The 19,926-nt window shown below is 37.2% G+C and overlaps 2 protein-coding genes across 2 annotated transcripts; both read left to right on the top strand.

The window, feature by feature from the left end:
* The first annotated feature begins 4,681 nt into the window (after positions 1-4,681).
* On the top strand, positions 4,682-11,411 carry LOC141482246 (uncharacterized). Its single transcript, XM_074175252.1, has 2 exons — positions 4,682-5,571; positions 11,393-11,411. The coding sequence occupies exons 1-2, from the start codon at positions 4,682-4,684 to the stop codon at positions 11,409-11,411; spliced, it is 909 nt and encodes a 302-aa protein (XP_074031353.1).
* On the top strand, positions 11,304-16,163 carry Dhpr (Dihydropteridine reductase). The gene is made up of 6 exons (XM_074175194.1): positions 11,304-11,524; positions 11,579-11,662; positions 12,854-12,956; positions 13,133-13,273; positions 14,443-14,635; positions 15,902-16,163. The coding sequence occupies exons 1-6, from the start codon at positions 11,438-11,440 to the stop codon at positions 15,999-16,001; spliced, it is 708 nt and encodes a 235-aa protein (XP_074031295.1). The 5' UTR covers positions 11,304-11,437; the 3' UTR covers positions 16,002-16,163.
* Positions 16,164-19,926: the final 3,763 nt, after the last annotated feature.

The raw sequence follows: 19,926 nt of genomic DNA, 5'->3' as shown, positions 1-19,926 counted from the left end.
CCAGTAATAGACAACCCGAAAAATGATCGGGCAGAAACACACAAAAAAGCTGATAAGCCTCCACCTATAACCATCCGCGCAAAAGTGGAAAGTGGAAAAGTGGAAAAAACTGTAAAGCAGTTCCAGTCTGCGTCAGATGTGCTGGACGGCACATGACCAAGGAATGCAAAAGACCTAAAACTCGCCCTTGCGATGCTTTAACTGCAAGGGAGAACACCCAGCGAGCTTCCATGGGTGCCCAGAACGCTCTGAAAATAAAAGGGCCTCAGATAGACCAAACGAAAACAGACAGACCACAAACCCAAGGCCTGTCGGAAGAAACACAATCAGGAGCGACGTCTCGTACGTGAGGGCCGTCTCATCGTCAGAGAACGCCTCTCCCGAAGGTCTCCCAACGGCATTAGGACAGCTGCAGGCGCTTCTAGTGAAGTTTCCGGTACTGCAATCCATGCTTGCCGGAAAATAAAACAAGAAATAGTGCCTAAACGGCCGCAAAGCCAAAGAAGTACGCTGCGACTTGCATACACAGGCCAAGAGCCAAAAGAAGCCGTTAGAGGACCATGCAATCCCCTGCCGCCCCGCCACAGGAACCCAAGAGAAACTCAAACAGCCGAAAGGATAAGGGGCCATAGGCCCATAAATCTGACTGAAATAAGATAACGAGTTTATGCTTGACAATGTTTCGTGGTGTATTTCATCAGTTCGGAGTTCCATTATCTAATATAATATAAATTGATTTGATAACCCTGAAAAAAAATAAAAAAGATTACCCGAAAATAACAATTTGTTTTAACAAAAGACTGAAATTACAAAGAAATAACATACAACAACCAAACAAATAAAAATTGAAATATTGATAAAAGCTGAAAAAAATAAAAAAAATAAAAATATTAACAAAAAATGAAAAAATAAAAATTAAAAGATTTCAAACCAAGTTATGTCACAACGTTTCGATTGTTAGTATCCACAATCGTCTTCGGGTGATAACTGGACTTCGAGGTCATTCGAGTGCTTTCACCTATCCCCTCTTCCCTCTTTCCGCTTCATTGGTTTTGGCGGGAGATGACCGTTTGGCGGGAGTTGGTCGTTTTTCGCTTGATTAGAGGGTTCCATATGTTACATATCTCTGCGCTAGCTTGATTAAATGTGTTGTTGGACAACATATACGCGGCTTCTTTGAATTTTCTCCTAAACCAGTGTTCCTCTTTGTGGATGATTTCAGCTTGAGCCGACTTGATGTTGTGTTGATGAGTACAAACATGCTCTGCTATTCCGGATTTGCTGGTTTCTCCTCGCTGTGTGTGTTTCTTGTGCTCAGCAATGCGAACTTTCAATGGCCTCTTAGTTTCACCGATGTATGATTCTCCGCACTCCCGGGGTATCCGGTAAATGCAATTCTTGGAATCGCAGTCTGCGTTTAGTGGCCTGGTTTTCGTGAGGCTGATACGGATAGTGTTCCCATATCTGAAGCAGGTCCTGATGTTATACTTGGACCCAGTCCGTCTTATCCTTTCCGACAATCCTCTGATGTAGGGAAGTACAAGTACTGGTTGTGGCGGCTTCTCTTCCATGTGGAATTCTTGCTGTCTTCTAGCTAAGGCCTGTTCTACCATCACTTTGGAGTAACCATTCCGTTGAAGGTCATTTTTGATGATACCTAGTTCCTTTTCGAGACCTTCCTTCGTATTACAGAGCCCAAGAGCACGGTCCAGTAGAGTCTTGATGATTTTTCTCTTAGTCGTTTGATGGTGGTTGGATTTCTGGTTCAGATACTGTCCTGTGTGAGTGGGTTTTCGATATACAGATGTTTCCCATTTAGTGTCGGTCCTCTTCACCAATACGTCTAAGAAAGACAATTCGTTGTGGATTTCCTTCTCCATTGTGGAAGTAATGGAAGGCCTTACGTTGTTGATGTGCTTTAGGAAAGTGTCTAGTTCTGCATTCCCATGGTTCCATATTATGAAGGTGTCGTCTATGTATCTCAACCAGACTCGGAGCTTCTTCAATGGCCAAAGTTTCGAACCATTCCATATATAAATTTGCTATAACAGGTGAAAGTGGCGATCCCATTGGCAGTCCCTCATCTTGCGTAAAGAATTCGTCCTTCAGTTGGACGTAGCAGTTTCGTACACAGCATCCTACTAATTCCATGATTACTTGTATCGGTAAGTTTGTTCTATCTTTCAGGTTCCCATCTTCGGATAGCTTCTTCTGTATGATTTGAAGTGCTTCTTCGACAGGAACGTTGGTGTATAGGCTTTCTACGTAAAACTGATCAGTTGATCCTGCTCTTTGACTTCGATTTCCCCTAGTAGTTCAACGAAATGCCTTGAATTTTTCACAAAAAATACCTTGCAGTGGTTTAATTATTGGTAGAAAAAATCTGGACAAGTTCTAAGTGGCTGAATCTCTGGAGCTCATGATCGGTCTGAACAGAACATCCTTTTTGTGGATTTTGGGTAGTCCATACAAGTGAGGGGGCTTACAAGTGCGGTGTTAGCGATGATCTCTCTTTTTCCGGTGTTTTTTGGTGTTTTTTCAAAGTCTGGTACAACTTCCTTTCAATTGATGCAGTAGGGTCTCTTACGATCTTCGTGTATTTTACTTTCTGAAGCACTTCTTCGATCTTCTGTTCATAGAGATCAGTATCCATCACAACAGTAGCGTTTCCCTTATCTGCAGGTAAGATCTTGATGGTGTTGTCTCTACGTAGCCTGTTTAGGGCTCTTCGTTCTTCATTGCTGATGTTAGAAGTTTTTTTCATTTTTTGTTAATAATAATTTTAATTTTTTTCAATTTTTTCAGCTTTTATCAATATTTCAATTTTTATTTGTTTGGTTGTTGTTGTATGTTGTAATTTTCAGTTTTTTGTTTAATAAAATTGTTATTTTCATGTTAATCTCTTTAATTTTTTTTAGGGTTATCAAATCAATTTATATTATATTAGACAATGGAAGTCCGAACTGATGAGATTTAAACAGATTAAACAAAAATTAAACGCGAATAACTCCCGAATACCGATATCAGTTCTCGAAACAGTGACTTGAAATCAAGTCAAGTAGCCAAATAAAATGCTAATAACTAACAGAACGAGATCACTTCGCGAAACAGTGACTTGAAATATCTTCCTTTAACTTGAAATTCAATTTACACAGAGCCCAAGTCCTTCATACGACTTTGTGCCTCACTGATTGATTAGTGTCTTTTGGTTCAGTCACTCAAACTGCTTGGTTGAAGTTTTTATTCACAGTCCAGTGTGTCTTAGGTAAGACAGGGTAAAGTTGAGTGATTGGCAGTCTGCTGGGGCTTTGTGATGATTGGCAATGTTTTCGGTTCGTCTTGATGGGGCTGCCTGGAACGCTCCCGTTGAATTACCCATCAGGTTAGGGTATTCCACAAACTTGCTAGCAATGATATTCCACAGTCTATGATTTGATACAGGTGAACATCATTCAGGGTATATATAAATATACAAATCCAACTTAGCAAATATGCTTCATGTTCGATGATAAAACATTCATAAGCAGTGTAATTTGCTATGAATTTGATATCGGTGCTTGTCAAAATTCGTAATACTGTTAATGATATTCTTGTCCACACATTCCCTAGAAAATGTCAACTCGTCAACAATGAATATAACTGCTATAATCGGAACCAATTAATCGGCGAAATGTTGCAGGAGTTATAAAATTAATTTGAACTAGAGTTTAAATTAAACTTCGAACTAGAATTTGAGCTTTAGTTCAAACCAAATTTTCGAAACGGGCTCTAAAAATGTCCAGCAGTGCATTCGTTCATCTTTGATATTCGAGAAAGAAGTTTTCAGTCGATACCATAGATGTCATTATCGTATGGGAAGATGTCGTCGCCGTCACTTTCACATGCTCTCTGTACACTCTTTCTTTCATGTTTAAAAAAGTGGAATTTCGGAAATTGAGAGTGAGAGAGAATTTCGGAAAGTGGAATTTCGGAAATTGAGAGTGGTAGAGGATTTGGAAATGCTCCTGGAAATCGAATATTACTCCAGAGTAGTTTTAATACATATATATATATATATATATATATATATATATATATATATATATATATATATATATATATATATATATATATATGATGTGTTGTTTTTCCGGGGAGGAGACATTGAGAAATTTCAAACATTTTGAAAAGCTCCGATCAAAAACATCAACACTCGCTTGCGACATCATCTTTTTGATACGATGCAGAGACAACCATATAACACCAACATGCACGAGACTATCCTACCACCTGAAAACAAGAAGAAGTAGCGAGATCCTGAAAAAGGCAAGCTTGTCACTTCTAAGAGAACACATAAGAGAGAAGCGCAAAATTTTAGTAGCTACAGAGAAGGAAACATATCAACTACATATACCACTGAGCCAGACCCTGCACCCTTACATCTGGACCGAAATTGACAAAATCACCGCCTGGAGAACAGAGACAAACACACAAATGAAAACAGAAAAAGTTTGAGCATCTCGGACACACCACCAAGTCCAACACGACTTCCGAAACCAAAACGGTAGTGTATAATATTTCGGATCACTCTCTCACCGACGACGAGACATACGTACTCAGTAGAGGTTTCAATTTTGCCATCACACCAAAATCAGTCCCAAATGAGGAAATAATCTCCAGTTTGGAAGCCACCGTACAAGACATGCCACCAGAGACCGCAGAGGATATACGACATGAAGTTGCACATGTCCTAAAAACACAAAAACCACCCAAATCCAACTTACCAAGGAAAGAAAGAAATGCCTTTCAGAACTTGAAAAAGAACAAGAACATTATAATAACACCGGCAGACAAAGGCAATGCGACAGTAGTCATGAATACCACGGACTATCAGAAAAAGATGATGAACATCCTCCAAGACGGTTCTTATAAACCATCAGCCAGAGACCCGACGACATATTTAGAGAAAACCACAAAGGCCAAAATCCAGTCTTTCAAGCTAGGTCGGGAAATCGAGCAGAAAACCATACCTCGAGAAAAGTCCAGCAAATGCCCGAAGTTGTATGGCCTTCCAAAAATTCACAAGACGGACGTTCCACTAAGACCAATAGTGAGTGCCATCAACTCACCGACACAAAATCTAGAGAAATACTTATCCAAAATCATGCAACCAAAAACGGAGCTGGCAGAATTTTATGTGAGAAACTCAGAGCACTTGGTGGACATCATTAAAAACATCAAACTAAACGACACCGACCTTCTTGCCAGCCTAGACATAAAATCCCTCTACCCGAGTATACCCATAAACGAAGCCCTAGCCACCATTAGAACTGATCATAGCTTTCCGCAACATGTCACGGATCTAGCAGAGCACTGCCTTAAAAACACCTATTTCATATTTGACAAACAGATCTATAAACAGGTAGAGGGAGCTCCGATGGGTTCCTCCCTATCGCCCGTGATCGCAAACCTGTTCATGATGCACTTCGAGAAAGAAGCACTTAACAACGCTCGCCTCAAACCCACCCTGTGGAAAAGATATGTAGACGACATATTCATCATCTGGCCCCACGGAAAACAAGAACTAGACCGGTTTGTGACCTACCTGAACAACATCCATCCCCGCATCCAGTTCACTACCGAAAGAGAGGAGAACAGGCAGCTACCTTTCCTAGACCTACTTATAACACAAAAACCAACTGGCAACTTGGGTTATACAGTTTACCGAAAACCCACACACACCAACCGCTACCTACAAGCAGCATCACACCACCACCCTACCCAGCTACAATCCGTAGCCAACACCTTAATATCCCGCAGTTTCCGCCTAACAGAACCCACAAACAGGGCAACAGAATTGAGGGAGACAACAAAGGCTCTGCGACAAAATGGCTACGGACCAAAAATCATTCAAAAGGCCATCGACAGATAAAGAAGAACCAAAAAAACATCCATTAGATCGACAGAAGACTCTCCACATGACACACAATCTGTGACACTACCTTATGTCAAAGGTGTGACCGACAAAATCGGGAGAATACTAAGACGTAAAAACATCCGGACAACCTACAAACCGCACAAAACGATATCCAGTTGGCTGCCCAGACCGAAAGAGAGAATTTCCCTAGAAAACCAAGGAGTATATAGCATCACATGCGAGGACTGTGGTCAACAATATATCGGTCAGACCAACAGACGTATATCTGCCAGAACCCAGGAGCACAAAAACTCGATAAGAACAAAACAAACCTCCTCTGCCCTCTTTCAACACCATCTACAAACAGGTCACAAGATTAATTTTGAGTCCACAAAACAGATAGCACAGGTGCAAAACCCAAGAATTCGACAAATCAGGGAAGCTATCGAAATCGAAAAGCAAGGCCTCATCAACAAAAGGGATGACTCACTAAACATCCCAAGGATTTGAAAAACAATAATTAAAAACAACCACCAAAGACAACCCCAAATTGATAATGAACCATCGCAGGTAGGAGAACCGCCAGAAGCCATTAACAACCCTCAGGTAGAAAAACAGGTAGGAGAACCGCCAAAAGCCATCAACAACCCTCAGGTGGAAAAACAGGTAACAAATCCATACAACTTACGCAAGAGTAACCATATAAAAACACCACAAGAAGAACCTAACACCAGTTACACCTCTCGAAGCGAAGCAGTAACTCGTCTTGATAATGCCATCTGAGATGATGGCGAAACGTCGACTATCGAATAGTACACAACGGATGAACACCCGGAAAAACAACACATCATATTCTACCATCCGTGAAAACCTACATTGTAATATATATATATATATATATATATATATATATATATATATATATATATATATATATATATATATATATATATATATATATATATATATATATATATATATATAGTGTGACCCATTTTTAATGGAAACACCCCCCAAGTTGTAAATCGATTTCAATATTTTTTTTTAAATGTCAAGTACTAAAATGTCTACCTTGGGACAAAATTTGAAATGTTTATTAAAGTTTCAGGGCATACTACGATATTTTTTCTTAGTCGAAAATCGGGATTTTTTATTAACGACTTTTTTATTGAAAAAAATCACTACGCCACTGAATTCAGAGTGCCTCTAAATAGGTGTGACCGAAATTTCATGAAAAAAAATATCCATTATTAACAAAGTTATAACAACTCAAAAATTCGAAAACTCACACAGCTAACAGTCACAATATATCATTTTTTTATGATTTCAACAATAAAGTGCCGCCAGATGAAAAAAAAACAAATAGCGTAAATATTTTTAATGAAAATAACGGAATTACATTCACACAATTCAACTAACAATGAAGCAAAAAATTTTAATAAACGTAACTAATAACTAATTATTGAAATGTTTCGATTAAATGTTTCGATTCAGTGCAATAATTAATTCTAACTCATATTCTAGTAGCCTCTACTAATCCACCACTTATTTCGATACATGTGTCGTAGCGCTTACAAATGTTTCTGGTTATGTTCCTTAGTTATTGAGGGCTAATATCTGCACATACCTGTCGAATTCTTGCACAAAGTTCATTTCTATCTCTTGAGCGGTTTTTGTAAACCTTTTGTGTGAGAAGTCCCCAGAGAAAAAAGTCCAAAACTGTGAGGTCTGGAGATCTGGGTGGCCACTCTATAAACGGACTACCATGGCCTATCCATCGGTTTGGAAAATGTTCATTAAGCCATTGCCTCACAGCTCTGGCACAATGAACTGAACACCCATCTGTCTGTTTAAAAAAATCTGTTTTTCCGTTAACCAGCTGTCGCACCCCTACGAACGACAACCCTCAGAAGTAGAAACTTGTGCGAGCTAAGGATTAACGAGGTCTTACCTTTTAACGTGTGATTCCTAACACGGGACAATTAAATTTGATCGTTCATTGATTGGCAGCTCGTGAATAGCATCCCAAAACTCTGTGTTTAAAAATTCTAGAAACCTCTGCGCATTAATGTTTTCCTCAAAAAAGAAAGGACCAATAATTCGTTCGTTCAATATCCCACACCATACGTTGATTTTTTGGGAATACTGGCTTTTACAGTTTATTACCCAGTTAGGATTATCCGCTGCCCAATAGCGACAATTCTGTGATGACACTACTCCATTTGTAGTGAAAGTGGCTCCGCTTTTGGGGATAAGAACGGTCCGCCCCTCGACAAACCAATCCGGAATCGGCTGCTCTCCATCGAGCCATGAGTTGAAAACTCTGGCCAGATGATGGTGGGTACTTGGTAGTTTTTTCCACCAATAAGTGTTCAGCCCATCTGGGCCTGGAGCAGCAAAGTTCTTGGAACCAACGAGGGCCCTTCGAACGTCATCCGGGGTTATCGGGTTGCGCAGTTCATTGGGCTCAGGCTGTCGAAGCTCTCTGTTGAAAGCTTCGAACTGCGCTAGGGCTGGAGTGTCTAAGTTGAGTGGCTGCGGGTGTTCATAGATATCCTTCCAGAAGGATTCCACCTGATCAGCGGTCGGCGGATTATCCACAACACGTGGAGGCTCTTGGAATGAGCGAGAAGGTTTCTCGCGGAACCTAAGGTTTTCCGCGATACTTCTCGCTCGCCTCACTAGTGACTTCTTAGCAGCCACTAGCATTCGTATCCTATCAAGGCAGTGCTGTTTGGTGGTCAGCAGCACGCCTTGGCTCAAAGTGTGATGGATACGTCGTAGATTGGCGGCTATTCGCCGCACTGCGGGCGTGAAAGGCCTGTTGGCTGCCCTGTAATCCATCACACATTGGATACGAGACGCGTGTTGTCTCGCCGACGTGATTTTAGCCTCCATCTTGTGTACACGCCGTTCAATCTTCCGAGCCGCAAGGCCGGGATTTCGTCCTTCCGATTCGGAAAGCGATTGGACGACGTTATACACGGCGGTGTTGATTTGCCAGATGTCAGCCTCTTCTGTTAGAACACTATGAACCTCCGCATCCAAACGAGCCAGTTCTTGTGGCTTCAGGGGCTTAATCCTGTGGAGCGCCCTGCGTGTTCTGATTGTCGTCTCCATTGGTGGTATGGTGCTGGTCTCCTCTCCAGCCGTGCCAACGGGTGGTAGAACTGCCACTTCCACCACTTCGTTAGCAGGCTGGAAAGGAGCTATATAGCCCTGCCGCCGAAGATAGGATACGTAATCCCTAAGGTTTTGGGCGGAAAAGGCGGCATGCTCCGGATGTGTTTCACACCACAGAGCATGCAATCTCGCCATGTACCCTCTTCGCGCGGGCTCGCTACTCTCGTAGCAATGTATAAGGCTATCTCTTAGTTCATGCGTCCACTCAAAACGTCCGTTTTCATTGCCAGGGTTGTCATCAGTAGGCAAATCATCGTTTTGGGCCCCACCACCTTGCCTCTGACCCCTCCGAGCGGGTCGATTGTGGGGGCCCCTTCCTTGATTATTGGGAACCAAGTGTTGGGTCCACCGGGTGGTTAGCCCTGTGGACCCACGGCCGGCACCGGAGGAAGAATAGAGTTCTCCTTCCCGGGTACGCCTGGGCTGCCGGTCCGGTTTTGCACCAGTTGCTCGGGTAAGTGGTGTCGCAACTCACCAAAGGCCAAGGGTGTTAGTGGCCATCCCTGCTTATTTATTATTATTATTATTATTATTTTTTTTTTTTTCACCGTAGTGTGCGCTGGTCAGGCCCTATCCCCCGAAGCCCCGATACATTCGGGAGGGCGCGCCAGCATTATCAACCAATGACCACTCCCCACACCGTGGGGTAAGTGATCATTGGGTCCGAGAATCATGTGCCCTGAGCAAACGCAGTGAGCCAAGAATGACAGCCTTCTGCATCTGTGCGGCTAAGATTTCTATTATTCTATATCTAAGATTTCTATTATTATTATTATTATTATTATTATTATTATTATTATTATTATTATTATTATTATTATTATTATTATTATTATTATTATTATTATTATTATTATGAACAATATTCCAGGCGTCTTGCTTCGTCGCCTTCTTGAAGTGTGTGTAAAAATTTTGGCTTGAAAGGTTTGATATTCTTCGCCTTCAGACATCTCCGAATAGTTTCTCGTGGAATATTCAAATCTAAAGTGGCATTCCTTATACTGGCATTAGGATTATTTCCGAAATAATCTGAAATGATTTGATCATTCCTGTCATTCCTGTTTCGTCTTTGTACAGGATTACTTTTTAACATCATTTTTGATACTGCACCAGTTTCATTGAATATTTTATTTATTTTAATTACCGTACCGCAGCTAATACGAGGACCATCTGGATGTCTCTCATTAAATACTCTACAACCCTCTCTAGCACTTCTAACGTCATCTCCCGAAAGGCGTACAATTTCAATTTTCTCTCTTACGCTCAATCTTGCAGCCATGACACAAAATAATTCGAAGAACTGTAAGGTGAATATTATTGACAATATAGTATAGTATAGTACACTTAAATCTTTCACAAGTGTCAAGCTGTAATATCATTTCCATGGCAACTAAGATTTTAATTGAAATATTAGGTCTTAGTTTTAGTTATTTTGCGTGAAAACTTGAATTTAATTCCGTTATTTTCATTAAAAATATTTACGCTATTTGTTTTTTTTTCATTTGGCGGCACTTTATTGTTGAAATCATAAAAAAAATATTCTCATGGCTATATCTGTTGATATAGGGTGTTTTTTGTGACTGTTAACTGTGTGAGTTTTCGAATTTTTGAGTTGTTATAACTTTGTTAATAATGGATATTTTTTCATGAAATTTTGGTCACACCTATTTAGAGGCACTCTGAATTCAGTGGCGTAGTGATTTTTTTCAATAAAAAAATCGCTAATAAAAAATCCCGATTTTTGACTATGAAAAAATATCATAGTATGCCCTGAAACTTTAAAACATTTCAAATTTTGTCCCAAGGTAGACCTTTTAGTACTTGACATTTCAAAAAAAATTATTAAAATCGGTTTACAACTTCAAATTTTAGGGGGGTCTTTCCATTAAAAATGGGTCACACTGTATATATATTTTTATATTTTTTAAATATAATTTCTAGAAACCTTATGATAAGGGATCTTTTTGCAATTTTATGATATCTATCTGAAATTAAACATTTTACACGACACATCTATTTAATATATTCAATAAATACTTCATTGTAAGATAGCTTCTTCAGGCGTGTTGTGTTTTTGAAAAACTATTCAGTGAAAATCTTACAATGAGGTGTTTTTCGTACACGTTATGGATTTTCATCAAGTATCGAAATGTATGACTTTTTCTCTACCCACCAGCCTCGCAACAATGGCAACACGGGAAAAACCGATAACCTCAATAATAACAACCTTAGATTGTTACCACAACCACCGGTCAAGGTTATTTGAAAGGAAATCACAAGATACCTTTTTCGATCTATTTATCTGTTGTGCAGAACTAGAACAGAAGTGTAATTCATTGATCTTACATTTTTACAGACATGGCACAAGCTGGACGTGTAATCATATATGGAGGTAGAGGAGCTCTTGGTGCTAAATGTGTCTCTCAGTTTAAAGCAAATAACTTTGTAAGTATTAACATTCGCCTAACAATATGCTGGATAATATATAATCGCTTTTAGTGGGTTGGGTCGATCGATATGGCTGAAAACCCAGAAGCAGATGTTAATATTTTGGTGAAAAAGGATGAAAACCTACAACAACAGGTGGGTGTGATTATCAATACCTCATGAAATGTTTGGGAGTTACAAATAAATTTGTCTAAAAGATATTACGAAATATTTGAATCTTGAGGTTGAAGAAACAGACAATTTGATGAAATTTTTCATTGAGCCATAGTATTTTTAGTAGAATGCATGGTTTGCCAAGATTGGGCTTCAACCTGATAAACCTTAGTGTGTTATTTCCCGCAACAAAACTCAATTATTTGGATATTAACTATTCAGTATTAAAAAAAAGACTCATTTCACAAGTGTTGTCATAGTTGTAAGTTGATGTCAGTACTTCTATGTGAAATATATTGAAAAATTTGGAATAAAACCCATATATATTTTCTGAGTGGTGTCTCGAAATATTGAATGGATGTGGTTGGTTGCTGTAATAGAGATCTTGGAAGAGGCTTTGGACTTTGTTAGCGGAATATCCCAGATTGTTTCCAAAATTCCAGTTAACACTCATAATCCTCTATCATTAAAATGTAATGTTTCTTGAGAGTTGAGCATCTCTATCACAAAGAAGGTACTTGGAGTCTTCTGTCTCTTGTTAGAGTAAATAACACTGTCTTGTATACAATTGTTTTAAGTTTGGTAGTTATTTTAATAGATATCTTGAAGAAAAAAGTTGCAGCCTACAAGATATCTGTAGGTGATTCAAATTTTTATTTTCTATAGTTTTCAAGATAGTGAAGGCAAATAATAACCAAGATACTTGATAGGGAAGTTCAGTGATTATGCCTAAATGATACTTGAATGAACATCATTAATCACTCCTAAAAATATAACCCCTTCAATTCAAATCATTTTTATTTACTTCAAAGCCTTAACAATTACATCAGCCTGAAACTTTTCTTGAAAAATACACAGAAACTTTGGAAAAATGTTTTTCAAAACCTACTAATCTAATCTAACAGTTCTTTTGTTACAGAACTTGCTAGGAGTTGGTGACTTTAAACAAGATCATAATTCCATCACCTATCTGAAAAAGTTTGTGAGAATTGTTCAAAATCATCAATTCATAGCAAATATTGGTCAGTAGTCTTCAGCTTGTTTCGAACATTTTTGTTTTATAGTCACTGAATTAACTTAAGTACTTTGCCCATGACTTTTCTGTAGCATGCCATTTCTCGTAAGATTATTGATATATCCTTCATCAATAAGCTTGACTTTTTTTATTTCAAGGAGAGTTCTATTCTTGATTCAGTAAATTCAGCACTGAATGGGTCAAAACTTGATGGTATTTTCTGTGTAGCAGGAGGATGGGCTGGAGGAAATGCAGCAAAAGGTATTTAAAAAATATTTGTTTTTCTTAATGGAAAAATAACAACGTACACTGCTTACATAGTACAGTACGTTGTTATTGTCCCTAGTAAGTATGGTAGTCCCGGAACTCCTTAGATATAATAAATACAAATTCAAAATATATAAAACTGTACAACTCATTTTCATTTTTTTTTTCAGATCTGGTAAAAAATGCTGAGCTCATGTGGCAACAAAGTGTTTGCAGTTCACTGATCTCCGCCAGCATAGCTGCAAAACATTTGAAAGATGGTGGAGTTGTTCAACTCACAGGAGCAAAGGCTGCTTTGGAAGGAACACCAGGCAAATATATTTTCCTTTAGTATTTATATGAGTGCATTGTGTTAAGGTATTCACTCATTATTTGAGCTATTTTGCTTAATAGTTGCTCTCTCACAAGTATATAAAAGAAAAATAATCTCAATTGTAAGTGACACTGTTCTACCCAAGAGTTACACAAACCTTTAGGAAAGTGGTAACTTGCCAACAGGTTTTTATTGATTCCAACATAATGTTGGGTCTGCAGTAGCTAGAATGGTTTTTCATTCCCTTTTTGAATCCCATCTTCGTTATGGTATTTACTTTTGGGGTGTGTGTTCTACCACATGCCTTCAATCAGTATTACTGATATAAAAACATGCAATACGATGCATATGTAAAGCTAAGCCTAGGGATTTTTGTCTGACTCTTTTTGCCTCTAACAGAATCCGAACTGTGGTCTCCTTATTTATATACGAAACAATCAATTTTGGGGTGTCTGTTCTACCACATGCCTTCAATCAGTATTACTCATACAAAAACATGCAATACGATGCATATGTAAAGCTAAGCCTAGGGATTTTTGTCTGAATCTTTTTGCCTCTAACAGAATACCAACTGTGGTCTCCTTATTTATATATGAAACAATCTTCCTTCTCTTTAAAAATAAGAACTTGTTCAACAACTTGGACGAGCCAATGTATCAAACCAGGCAAAGATTCAGCTTTAAATTACCTCTGCCTTCTTCGGCTCTAATTAAAGATTCCATTATTTACAACCGTCTCAAAAAGTTCAATCACCTTCCTCAAGCTATAAGAACCATAAATGACCCTAGCGCTCTTAAGAAAAAGTAGGAAAACCTGCTTTCTGTGAGATCTTAGCAGAATTCTACGATGATAATTTTAATTAAGTATGACCAACTGTAATTTTATTTATATTTCGCACAAGGCTTTGTCAATAATAATTTATTCTTCGAACAATAAAGTATATTTTAAATAAAAAAAGCCAGCTGATTCATCAAGATCTGATGCACTAAAAATGATACCAAATTGGCATAGCTATATTTAAGCTATGTAAAAATGTTCAAAGTCCTAATGATATTTTTGGTTCATTTCTTTTTACTGTAGTTGCTCAGCTTAAATATTTTTTTTAACTCATATTGAACAATGATGCTAGTTTTTGTACTTTTTTAATTAAGATTTCATATTTTTCAGGAATGATAGGTTATGGTATGGCAAAAGCAGCAGTTCATCATCTAACAAAATCTTTATCTCTGAAGGATAGTGGTCTTCCTGAGGGAGCCTATGCAGTTGCAGTACTGCCTATTACATTAGATACTCCAATGAACAGAAAATGGATGCCAAAAGCAGATTTTTCATCTTGGACATCTCTTGAGTTTGTATCTCAGTAAGTCAACTTTTTGCAAATATTTATATAATATACTCAATTGAAATTGTAAATGTGAAACAGAAGAAATCACTGCAGTTTTGAAAAAAATAATAAATTTTTATCACTTTCATTTTAGTTGAACAATAATCACTATGAAATTGTATTTGTGAAAAACTGCTTACTTTGATGGAAAATTCACTTCATTTCTAACTGTGCTTTTTTGTAACATGTTAACCACCAAAACAGAATGGTTTTTATGCCCTTCAGGCCCTTGCATTTTTCACAAGGTGAATTTGCAATGGTCTAATTCAATCATGAATTGTCATGAAAAATGAAGGTTATTTATTTCTCATACAAAAAAGCTTTGAATTTGAGACTTGACACTAGGCTCACATAGCCTGTAATGCATCTGAGTCATGTGGGTTAGAAGGCGATAACATTGCAAAAAAATCGTATACTGAACCCTAAAGGAATTATAAATAAATTACTCAAGAAGGGAGATATTGCAGCAATTGAAATTAATGCAGGTATTGTTGTACTAGAGTGGAAGGGTGAACATTAAAATCTTTGTATAGGTAAGAAACACTCGGTAGCATCAACATCAATTCAAAGGCATGATGAACAAATTGAAAAAACTATTTTGTTTTGTGATTATAACAGTAAGTGTTTTATAGATGTTTCTGATCAATTGAAAGGTCATTTTTCATCATTGAAAAATGCTATACCTAATTAAAATGTTAATGGAAATCAAAGAAAAAATCGTTAAAAGCTAACTGAAAATCTATACCAGAAATACAGCGCCAGAATGAAAATGAGGACCATAATGAATTAGATGAAGATCAATTTTATCTGGAGAACTTTGTTGATGTGTGGATTGTTATGAAAAATAAAAAATGATGAAAGTAATATGATTCAGATGCATAACCTGTGATAAATTCTTCTATTGTTTTCTTGAAATATCTAAGTTTAATAAATGGGGATTCATGATATATGTAAAATGAATTATAGATATTATAAATGAAAACATCCAATGAAAAAATCTACTGTTTCATTCCATGAAAAATTCACGTCACTTGTGATTTCTGATCCTGAACAGATTTATAAACAATACATAAGCGGAATTTGTTAAATTTCATAAATGTCATTAATGATATTTGGCAACTACGCAATTGAAATTAAATTTTTCCTTTTTTTTACTTGTTCAAATTGATTATATTTTGATAGTTTAGTAGTTTTCAGTGTTTCTGTGACATGTTAAAACCAATATTTTCATTTATTTTGAAGGTTATTCTTGGATTGGGCATCCGGAAAAAATCTTCCAGAAAATGGTAGCCTGCTCCAATTGGTAACTAAAAACAACCAGACCGAGGTTGTTCCATCTTGAAATGCTAAGAAGACGTGACTGAAAACAAAATGAATCGAACAAAATAGAATCTTTATAACATTAAACAAATCTACATATATGTTGCATGTTGGGAAATGTTATGGACATATATATCTCTCTGTACATTATGATTTTTATATCAATATATTTTTTGTTATTTGATGTTGATAAACTGATTTATCAATAGGTAATTTTATTTAGAATCTGAATTCCCAGAACACTTAGAGGATTGGGTATTATTGTTTTTTACATTAGAATATTTTTTCTGATTCCATCAACATCGAATGTCTAACAAAAATTACTGTGCCTCATGTTGACCGTATTTGAAGTATGACTTCAGAAATTAAACTTGTGGTTGGTATGAGGACTACATTTTTCGACAATAATGAGAAAATTAGATGGTTTATCATTATGGTAGTTCTAGTTTCAATTCCAATTTTTCCCTCATGGGTTTGTAGGTAGGTTAACAACTAAAAAGAAATATCTTATTTTCCAAATGGAGTCATATTTACTTCAATTCACAATTGAATGCTACCGAGTTCTATATATGTGCTGTTAAGAAACTAATTTATTATGACAATGTTTTTTATTTATGGTTTCTGCATTGAATCTGGTTGTTTCAAGTGAACTTTGTTCTTGAAATATTGAATTTTTTGTTGTATGTCCTTATTCACTCTGTTTTTAAAAAAAAATTTTAGGAATGCAGTGATGTTATGAGAAAAATTGGAGTAGATAGATCCAATTTGTAGTAAGCCGTGAATATTGGGTTAAAACATTTGTAACACCATCCTCTATTAACTTGATCGACCCTAGCAACAACCGTCTAGGATATTTTTTAGGACTCCCAAGTAGTACAGCTTGTCAAATCTAGGAAGAAACTTGAAAGATCTCTCTCGCTCTCATAGTCTTCTAACGAACGTACCTCTAGTGGGCGGGACCATAATAGAATTCAGAAAGCTCTTCCTACATCCTATTTCTATCAACTTTTTCACGACACAGTGCTGCTGTTGGTGTGATTTTCATTGCTCCTGTTATTCCCAAACAAATGAGTTTGCATTCTGCTTGATTTATTAGGGTCTAGGATATTATTTTCAATAAAAAAAAAAGAAAATAAAGAAATTATGGACAATAAAGTGCTTCATTACGTCACTGAAAGACTCTGTAGACGTAATTTTGGTTATTCTTAAATTGTTTGTTGCATTGCCTGCAGCTAAGGTTTCCGTTATCCAATCTTATTATGTTCAGATGCTGCAATATATAACTGGAATCAACTTATTTTTAAAGAAATAGACTGTGTGATCTTCCAAATAAGGCAAAGACCTATCGACAAGCAACTTTCAGTTAAACTGGTATGAACATGATCCAGTAGATCCAAATGTTGATAGAAACTACTTGAGAAATTTCTACTTTGCAGAAATTCAGTCAACCTTGGCCTATGGCATATTACCATGGGGAGAGTGCCGGCACCACACAAGGTCTTTTCTCATAAAAAAAAAACAGTATTGCGGACTACAACGAAAAAGTCACTGATTTCTAATATATTTCTAATATATATATATATATATATAAAGAGAGATTTTATCGAGTGGGTATGATATAAAAATCAAAAATGAAACAATTAGTGGACACAACACTCCAAAAGTGGGGCAAACCGCGGACACGTGTTTCTGGCTATTGGCCTCATCAGCGCGGTGCAGCCAAGTGTAATGATGGGCAGCACTTGTTTGCCGAAAGCAGGAAACAACACATATGCACGGAGTCAACAACAGGAGCCAACCGCACATTTGTGGTTCCAGTTAGAAGACCTAGAATTCCCAGGCTACATCTAACATGACCACGTAGGCAGGATATAAAAATCAAAAATGAAACAATTAGTGGACACAACACTCCAAAAGTGGGGCAAACCGCGGACACGTGTTTCTGGCTATTGGCCTCATCAGCGCAGTACAGCCAAGTGTAAAGATGGGCAGCACTTGTTTGCCGAAAGCAGGAAACACACATCGTCAATACCAGGCCGGCGGTCCTCGATTGAAAAAAAAATGTGAATTATCAAGAAAATTACTTAAAAAATAACAGTAAACGCAAGCAAGACATAAGTGGAACCACCTTTTGGTGGTGTGGCACATTTAAGATGAAGGCACCTCTGTATTTTAGTCATTTTTAAAAGCAGAGATTTGATTTTTGGTACAGACGTTGAACTTCATGGGCCACAATTTTTGCAATGCGTAGCCTGTGTGACAGTTGAACCCAGTCTACTGCGATCCCGCGAAAAAGGAATATTCTCGATATTTTGCTTCGCGTTGGAGATACTGAAATAAGTTGCTTAGAAATCGATTTTGACACTACATACCAAATTTCATTTCAAAATTAGAAATTTGCCTTTTCTTTGTAATTTTCGTATTCAAGTCCGATTTTCAATTAATGGTTCCGAATAAGAAGCTATAGAAATGATAAAATAGTTAAAATCGATGAAGTAAGTGTATTCATAATGAATATTAGGTTTTTCATTCTTATTCCTACATCGATTTCCAAGCAATTTTTTCAAATAACTTATTTCGGTATCATCAACGCGAAGCAAAAATCGAGAATTTTTCCTTTTCGCAGGAACATAGTAGGCTGAGTTCAAGGCTGTCACTCGGGCTAAGGATGGCGAAAAGTGGGGCCCATAAAGGTCTGTACCAAAAATCAAATATCTGCTACTCAGACGGTTCACTCCGTCTGAAATGACCTGGTACTGACGAGGAGCAAGTACTCCAAAATCGGTGGTCGTCCTGACCAATAGGAAGTTACTTGCGACGAATTTTCCAAATGGAAAACGTTGCACAGGTGCCTGATGGTTTTTCGTCAGCTTTCCGTCGGGTATCTACCACATGTATCTACAAAGTCATAGGTTCACATGAGAGGAAAGGTCTCATGATTCTGATTCTGGAGTCTCTAAATGAACAGCTTTCCAGTAGGTCTATGTAACAATCAGTAATTTTTAATCATAGCGATTAGTTAATTGTTTACTCTTCTATGTCTTTATGCTCAATAATTCTTTCTATTCGACTGCTTTCTCATATCAGTTCCTTGAATTTATGTATTTATCAGAGGTGGTGTTAAAATAAAACTTTATTATTGATACTACATAGAAATAACGAATAAGATCCCATATACGGGGTATGTTCATAAAATAAGGTGAATTTTAATTTTTCTCAAGAAATATTTATTTATTTATTTATTTATATTTTATCATGATCATATCATCTTTCCTCCTAAAGTTGAAAATGAGGGACTAATGTGGAAATATTTATTTATTTTACTAGTAGAATTTTTTTTTTGTTTTGGCAAATAAAACCTCATGATTGTCCAAACACCCAATTTTGGTACTCATACGAGTAACAATCTTTTGTTACTAACAGCAAAAAGAAAAAAATGCGCTGGGATTTGAACTCGTGAAACCCGTGATCATCATATTGTACCATTCACTTGACACCACTGGTATTCTTTTACAAAACTATAATTTCCATCTTAGAGTCATTCCACTGACCGTATTTATTTTGTGAATCAAAATATATCTGCTATAATGATAACACTGAAGCCGTTTTTGTATAGAACAGAAAATACCGGAGTGTCATATTAATGCGGTTGGAAAAAAATGTGTTCGATTCGATAAAACAGAATTATTATGCGTATACAGGCTGATTCACGGTGGATGGCACATTAGACGTTTCTGGTGAACCAGACAACGGATCACTTTGAAAATTTAATGGAGAGCATATTCGGACATTCTCTAGCCAACTAAAATATTTTCGACAATGCGGTGTTGCCGCTTCTATTAGAAAGCAGTAGCAACTTTGATTTTTCAAATGGAACACTCTGTATATAATATTATTTTTGGAATCTCCAACGATTGCCCGACAACTTTTCTTGATATTTCCCTATA

This window comes from Leptinotarsa decemlineata, unplaced genomic scaffold (assembly GCF_025532065.1).
Source record: "Leptinotarsa decemlineata unplaced genomic scaffold, Ldec_3_MD MMD2_tig00000882_RagTag_RagTag, whole genome shotgun sequence".
NCBI lineage: Eukaryota > Metazoa > Arthropoda > Insecta > Coleoptera > Chrysomelidae > Leptinotarsa > Leptinotarsa decemlineata.
Note: the sequence above shows the minus strand (reverse complement) of the source record. Positions and strands in the feature narration are given on the sequence as shown.

Excerpts from the sequence above, each read along its gene's own strand:
- LOC141482246 (XM_074175252.1), top strand. The coding sequence starts at position 4,682 with ATGCCACCAGAGACCGCAGAGGATATACGACATGAAGTTGCACATGTC.
- Dhpr (XM_074175194.1), top strand. The coding sequence starts at position 11,438 with ATGGCACAAGCTGGACGTGTAATCATATATGGAGGTAGAGGAGCTCTT. Across the intron at positions 12,957-13,132 it reads TGGAGGAAATGCAGCAAAAG|ATCTGGTAAAAAATGCTGAG; the intron begins GTATTTAAAAAA and ends TTTTTTTTTCAG. Across the intron at positions 14,636-15,901 it reads TCTCTTGAGTTTGTATCTCA|GTTATTCTTGGATTGGGCAT; the intron begins GTAAGTCAACTT and ends TTTATTTTGAAG.